At 47.4% G+C, this 7,700-nt stretch overlaps 1 protein-coding gene across 1 annotated transcript; it reads right to left on the bottom strand.

Annotated features, from left to right (window-relative positions):
* Positions 1 to 692: 692 nt before the first annotated feature.
* LOC135535194 (submaxillary gland androgen-regulated protein 3A-like) lies at positions 693 to 1,025 on the bottom strand. The gene has a single exon (XM_064961898.1). The coding sequence runs from the start codon at positions 1,023 to 1,025 to the stop codon at positions 693 to 695; it is 333 nt and encodes a 110-aa protein (XP_064817970.1).
* Between the last annotated feature and the right edge of the window lie 6,675 nt (positions 1,026 to 7,700).

The following is a 7,700-nucleotide window of genomic DNA, read 5'->3' as shown; positions in this document are numbered from 1 at the left end:
AGGGAGGACCATAGGGAGGACCATAGGGAGGACCATAGGGGTCATAGGAGGCCCATAGGGTCCATAGGGGAGGACCATAGGGGTACATAGGGAGGTCCATAGGGGTCCATAGGGAGGCACATAGGGGTCCATAGGGAGGACCATAGGGAGGACCATAGGGGTCCATAGGGAGGCACATAGGGGTCCATAGGGAGGACCATAGGGGTCCATAGGGAGGACCATAGGGAGGACCATAGGGGTACATAGGGAGGACCATAGGGGTACATAGGGAGGTCCATAGGGGTCCATAGGGGTCCATAGGGGTCCATAGGGAGGACCATAGGGGTCCATAGGGGTCCATAGGGGTCCATAGGGAGGACCATAGGGGTCCATAGGGGTCCATGGGGTCCATAGGGAGGACCATAAGGGTCCATAGGGGTCCATAGGGGAGGACCATAGGGGTCCAGCAAGGGAGGTCCATAGGGAGGACCATAGGGGTCCATAGGGAGGTCATAGGGGGTCCATAGGGGTCCATAGGGAGGACCATAGGGGTCCATAGGGGTCCATAGGGAGGACCATAGGGAACCATAGGTGTCCATAGGGGTCCATAGGGAGGACCATAGGGGTCCATAGGGGTCCATAGGGAGGTCCATAGGGGTCCTTAGGGGTCCATAGGGGTCCATAGGGAGGACCATAGGGAGGACCATAGGGGGTCATAGGGGTCCATAGGGAGGACCATAGGGGTCCATAGGGAGGACCATAGGGGTCCATAGGGGTCCGTAGGGGTCCATAGGAGGACCATAAATCCATAGGGAGTCCATAGGGGTCCATAGGGGTCCATAGGGAGGACCATAGGAGGACCATAGGGGTCCATAGGAGGACCATAGGGGTCCATAGGGGTCCATAGGAGGACCATAGGGTCCATAGGGAGGACCATAGGGGAGGACCATAGGAGGACCATAGGGACCATAGTCCATAGGAGGACCATAGGGAGGACCATAGGGGTCCATAGGGGAGGGTCCATAGGGAGGTCCATGGAGGACCATAGGGTCCATAGAGGACCATAGGGAGGACCATAGGGAGGACCATAGGGAGGACCATAGGGGTCCATAGGGTCCATAGGGAGGCCCATAGGGGTCCATAGGAGGTCCATAGGGGTCCATAGAGGACCATAGTCCATAGGGAGGACCATAGGGGTCCATAGGGAGGACCATAGGGGTCCATGAGGAGCACATAGGGGTCCATAGGGAGGACCATGGGGGTCCATAGGGAGGACCGCATGGGAGGACCATAGGGGTCCATAGGGGTCCATAGGGAGGACCATAGGGGTCCATAGGGAGGACCATAGGGAGGACCATAGGGAGGACCATAGGGGTCCATAGGGAGGCCCATAGGGGTCCATAGGGAGGACCATAGGGGTCCATAGGGAGGACCATAGGGGTCCATAGGGGACCATAGGGAGGCACATAGGGGTCCATAGGGAGGACCATTGGGGTCCATAGGAAGGCCCATAGGGGTCCATAGTGAGGCCCATAGGGAGGACCATAGGGGTCCATAGGGAGGCCCATAGGGGTCCATAGTGAGGCCCATAGGGAGGTCCATAGGGAGGTCCATAGGGAGGTCCATAGGGAGGCCCTTGGGGGTACATAGGGAGGTCCATAGGGGTACATAGGGAGTTCCATAGGGGTCCATAGGGAGGTCCATAGGGAGGTCCATAGGGAGGTCCATAGGGAGGACCATAGGGGTCCATAGGGAGGACCATAGGGGTACATAGGGAGTTCCATAGGGGTCCATAGGGAGGTCCATAGGGAGGACCTTGGGGGTACATAGGGCTCTGGTCAATAGTAGTGCGCTACATGGTGAAAAGCGTGCCATTTGGGACAGAACCACAGTGTGTTCTGAGGTCACAGAGCTCTCGGTGCTCCTAGTCTGACTGTGAGGGGATTCCCCCCATCTAGCTCAGATTCCTAGCAAGTCTTTCATGTTCACTGTTCCTATCAAGTGAGTGTAAAGTGCTGGACCCCTCCCCAAACCCCGACCAACGGTCTCAGGTGTGTTCTGACTCATCATCCTTTATAAACCGGGTCATGGTTGGTGTTGTAGGGTCTTGTATGAATAACAGTGTTATAGTTGTTGGTCTTGCTGGTAATTCCAGTTGTGTCTGAGTATTTCCCCTGGGTACTGTATTTGTCATACACAGAGGACTGGGAATTGGCTTCTAATCAAATTATTTTTGACACATTTCCCTTTTTTTCATGTTATAAACAGGGAAATTGTGTCAATACTTTAATTTCTGAGTAAAATGTCTTTCTCTGGCTTTGTGTTCGTACTGGCAGTCCACATGAATCACATCTCTGGAAAAGGACCAATCAAATGAAGAGGACAGGTTGTGATCTATCCTGCTTTACAGCTTCTGCAGGAAGTCTTCACACCCCTTGACTTGTAACACATTTGGTTGTATTACAGCCTGAATTGGATTCAATTGAGATTTTTTTTTGGGGGTCACAATACCCCATGATGTCAACATGGAATTATGTTGATTTACAATTTTTACAAATTAATGAAAATGAAAAGCTGAAATGTCTCTGGCCAATAGGTGTTAAACCCGTCTGTTATGGCCTAAATACACTATATATACAAACGGAACCCTTCAAATGAATGGATTTGGCTGTTTCAGCCACACCCGTTGCTGACAGGTGTATGAAATCGAGCACACATCCATGCAATCTCCATAGACAAACATTGGCAGAAGAATGGCCCCTACTGAAGAGTTCAGTGACTTTTCAACGTGGCACCGCCATAGGATGCCACCTTTCCAACAAGTCAGTTTGTCAAAGTTCTGCCCTGCTAAGAGCTGTCCCCGGTTAACTGTAAGTGCTGTTATTGTGAAGTGGCTCAGTTGCCAAGTGGTAGGCCACAACAGCTCACAGAATGGGACCGCTGAGTGCTGAAGCTACTGAGTTCCAAACTGCCTCTGGAGGCAACGTCAGCACAAGACCTGTTCGTCGGGAGCTTCATGAAATGGGTTTCCATGGCCGAGCAGCCACACACAAGTCTAAGATCACCATACAATGCCAAGCGTCGGCTGGAGTGGTGTGAAGCTCAGCACCATTGGACTCTGGAGCAGTGGAAACACGTTCTCTGGAGTGGTGAATCACACTTCACTATCTGTCAGTCCCACGAACGAACCTGGGTTTGGCGGATGCCAGGAGAACGTTACCTGTCCCAATGCATAGTGCCAACTGTAAAGTTTGGTAGAGGAGGAATAAGGGTCTGGGGCTGTTTTTCTTGGTGCGGGCCCCTTAGTTCCAGTGAAGGGAAAGCTTAACACTGCAGCATACAATGACATTCTAGACGATTCTGTGCTTCCAACTGTGTGGCAACAGTTTGGGGAAGGCCCTTTCCTGTTTCAGCATGACAATGCCCCTGTGCACAAAGCGAGGTCCATACAGAAACGGTTTGTTGAGATCAGTGTGGAAGAACTTGACTGGCCTGCACAGAACCCTGACCTCAACCCCAGCAAACACCTTTGGGATGAATTGGAACGCCGACTGGAGGCTGTTGTAGCAGCAATGTTCCAACATCTAGTGGAAAGCCTTCCCAGAAGAGTGGAGACTGTTATAGCAGCAAAGGGGGGTCCAACTCCATATTAATGACTTCCCAGAAGAGTGGAGGCTGTTATAGCAGCAAAGGGGGGTCCAACTCCATATTAATGACTTCCCAGAAGAGTGGAGGCTGTTATAGCAGCAAAGGGGGACCAACTCCATATTAATGACTTCCCAGAAGAGTGGAGACTGTTATAGCAGCAAAGGGGGGGACCAACTCCATATTAATGACTTCCCAGAAGAGTGGAGGCTGTTATAGCAGCAAAGGGGGGTCCAACTCCATATTAATGACTTCCCAGAAGAGTGGAGGCTGTTATAGCAGCAAAGGGGGGACCAACTCCATATTAATGACTTCCCAGAAGAGTGGAGACTGTTATAGCAGCAAAGGGGGGACCAACTCCATATTAATGACTTCCCAGAAGAGTGGAGGCTGTTATAGCAGCAAAGGGGGGTCCAGCTTCATATTAATGACTTCCCAGAAGAGTGGAGGCTGTTATAGCAGCAAAGGGGGGTCCAACTCCATATTAATGACTTCCCAGAAGAGTGGAGGCTGTTATAGCAGCAAAGGGGGGACCAACTCCATATTAATTAATGACTTCCCAGAAGAGTGGAGGCTGTTATAGCAGCAAAGGGGGGACCAACTCCATATTAATGACTTCCCAGAAGAGTGGAGGCTGTTATAGCAGCAAAGGGGGACCAACTCCATATTAATGTTCATGATTTTGGAATGAGATGTTGGACAAGCAGGTGTTCACATAATTTTGGTCATGTAGTGTAAATTCAGGAGTAAACATTTCCTTAACAAGTCACACAATAAGTTGCATGGACTCACTCTGTGTGCAATATAAGTGTTTAAGATGATTTTTGAATGACTACCTCATCTCTGTACCTCACACTTACAATTACCTGTAAGGTCCCTCAGTCAAGCAGTGAATTTGAAGCACAGATTCAACCACAAAGACCAGGGAGGTTTTCCAATGCCTCGCAAAAGGGCCCCTATTGATAGATGGGTAAAATAAATAAAAAGCAGACATTGAATGAGGAAGGTGAAAGGTGAAGTTATTCATTACACTTTAGATGGTGTATCAATACACCCAGTCACTACAAAGATACAGGCTTCCTTCCTAACTCAGTTGCCGGAGAGGAAGGAAACCACTCAGGGATTTCACCATGAGGCCAATGGTGACTATAAAACACTTACAGAGTTTAATGGCTGTGATTGGAGACACTGAGGATGGATCAACATTGTATTGACTCCACAATACCGACCTAATTGACAGAATGAAAAGGAAGCCTGTACAGAATACAAAAGTGTAACAAAACATTTGCGACACTATAGTAATACTCCAAATAAATGGGGCAAACTTTATGTTTACTTTATATACATATATATTTACTTTATGTAAACTTTATTATCACTTTATGTCCTGAATACAAAGTGTTATGTTTAGAGCAAATTCAATACAAAACATTACCGAGTACCGCTCTCCATATTTCCAAGCAAAGTGGTGGCTGCATCATGTTATGGGTATGCTTGTCATCGTTAAGCACCGGGGAATAGAATTAAGCACAGGCAGGATCCTAGAGGAAAACCTGGTTCAGTCTGGTTCACGCCTCCTCCCTCTCCAGTGGTCCATGTAGCCTATCTATTAACCATTGCTTCTGGCACCATCATTACACACACCTGGAGTGAGAGAGAGAGAGAGAGAGAGAGAGAGAGACAATGAGAGAGAGAAGAGAGACAGAGAGAGAGAGAGAGAAGAAACAACAGGAAGTGTTCACAAATGTTTTCTTCCTGTATAAAGTTTCACAAATGTTTTCTTCCTGTATAAATTCTATAATGTGAAACTACTCATAGAGTCGAAAACGAAAGTAAAATATCAAGACAGTTGAGATGTGGATCAGTAGATTTGATAGTAAAATATCAAATCTAAGTTTATTTGTCACGTGCGCCGAATACAACCGACCTTACAGTGAAATGCTGACTTACAGGCTCTAACCAACAGTGTAATGCTGACTTACAGGCTCTAACCAACAGTGAAATGCTGACTTACAGGCTCTAACCAACAGTGCAATGCTGACTTACAGGCTCTAACCAATAGTGTAATGCTGACTTACAGGCTCTAACCAACAGTGCAATGCTGACTTACAGGCTCTAACCAACAGTGTAATGCTGACTTACAGGCTCTAACCAACAGTGTAATGCTGACTTACAGGCTCTAACCAACAGTGTAATGCTGACTTACAGGCTCTAAACAACAGTGCAATGCTGACTTACAGGCTCTAACCAACAGTGCAATGCTGACTTACAGGCTCTAACCAATAGTGTAATGCTGACTTACAGGCTCTAACCAACAGTGTAATGCTGACTTACAGGCTCTAACCAACAGTGTAATGCTGACTTACAGGCTCTAACCAACAGTGTAATGCTGACTTACAGGCTCTAACCAACAGTGCAATGCTGACTTACAGGCTCTAACCAACAGTGCAATGCTGACTTACAGGCTCTAACCAACAGTGTAATGCTGACTTACAGGCTCTAACCAACAGTGTAATGCTGACTTACAGGCTCTAACCAACAGTGCAATGCTGACTTACAGGCTCTAACCAACAGTGCAATGCTGACTTACAGGCTCTAACCAACAGTGTAATGCTGACTTACAGGCTCTAACCAACAGTGTAATGCTGACTTACAGGCTCTAACCAACAGTGCAATGCTGACTTACAGGCTCTAACCAACAGTGTAATGCTGACTTACAGGCTCTAACCAACAGTGTAATGCTGACTTACAGGCTCTAACCAATAGTGCAATGCTGACTTACAGGCTCTAACCAACAGTGTAATGCTGACTTACAGGCTCTAACCAACAGTGTAATGCTGACTTACAGGCTCTAACCAACAGTGCAATGCTGACTTACAGGCTCTAACCAACAGTGTAATGCTGACTTACAGGCTCTAACCAACAGTGCAATGCTGACTTACAGGCTCTAACCAACAGTGTAATGCTGACTTACAGGCTCTAACCAATAGTGTAATGCTGACTTACAGGCTCTAACCAACAGTGTAATGCTGACTTACAGGCTCTAACCAACAGTGTAATGCTGACTTACAGGCTCTAACCAACAGTGTAATGCTGACTTACAGGCTCTAACCAACAGTGTAATGCTGACTTACAGGCTCTAACCAACAGTGCAATGCTGACTTACAGGCTCTAACCAACAGTGCAATGCTGACTTACAGGCTCTAACCAACAGTGCAATGCTGACTTACAGGCTCTAACCAACAGTGCAATGCTGACTTACAGGCTCTAACCAACAGTGCAATGCTGACTTACAGGCTCTAACCAACAGTGTAATGCTGACTTACAGGCTCTAACCAACAGTGCAATGCTGACTTACAGGCTCTAACCAACAGTGTAATGCTGACTTACAGGCTCTAACCAATAGTGTAATGCTGACTTACAGGCTCTAACCAACAGTGTAATGCTGACTTACAGGCTCTAACCAACAGTGTAATGCTGACTTACAGGCTCTAACCAACAGTGTAATGCTGACTTACAGGCTCTAACCAACAGTGTAATGCTGACTTACAGGCTCTAACCAACAGTGTAATGCTGACTTACAGGCTCTAACCAATAGTGCAATGCTGACTTACAGGCTCTAACCAACAGTGTAATGCTGACTTACAGGCTCTAACCAACAGTGCAATGCTGACTTACAGGCTCTAACCAACAGTGTAATGCTGACTTACAGGCTCTAACCAACAGTGTAATGCTGACTTACAGGCTCTAACCAATAGTGTAATGCTGACTTACAGGCTCTAACCAACAGTGTAATGCTGACTTACAGGCTCTAACCAACAGTGCAATGCTGACTTACAGGCTCTAACCAATAGTGTAATGCTGACTTACAGGCTCTAACCAACAGTGTAATGCTGACTTACAGGCTCTAACCAATAGTGTAATGCTGACTTACAGGCTCTAACCAACAGTGCAATGCTGACTTACAGGCTCTAACCAACAGTGCAATGCTGACTTACAGGCTCTAACCAACAGTGCAGAAAGGTGTTAGGTGAACAATAGGTAAGTAAAGAAATAAAACAACAGTAAAATGACAG

This window comes from Oncorhynchus masou, unplaced genomic scaffold (assembly GCF_036934945.1).
Source record: "Oncorhynchus masou masou isolate Uvic2021 unplaced genomic scaffold, UVic_Omas_1.1 unplaced_scaffold_459, whole genome shotgun sequence".
NCBI lineage: Eukaryota > Metazoa > Chordata > Actinopteri > Salmoniformes > Salmonidae > Oncorhynchus > Oncorhynchus masou.
The sequence above is the reverse complement of the archived record's forward strand: the minus strand, read 5'-3'. Positions and strand labels throughout refer to the sequence as shown.

Bases quoted from the DNA above. Each gene is read 5' to 3' on its own strand.
- LOC135535194 (XM_064961898.1), bottom strand. From the start codon at position 1,025: ATGGTCCTCCATGGACCTCCCTATGGACCCTCCCCTATGGACCCCTAT.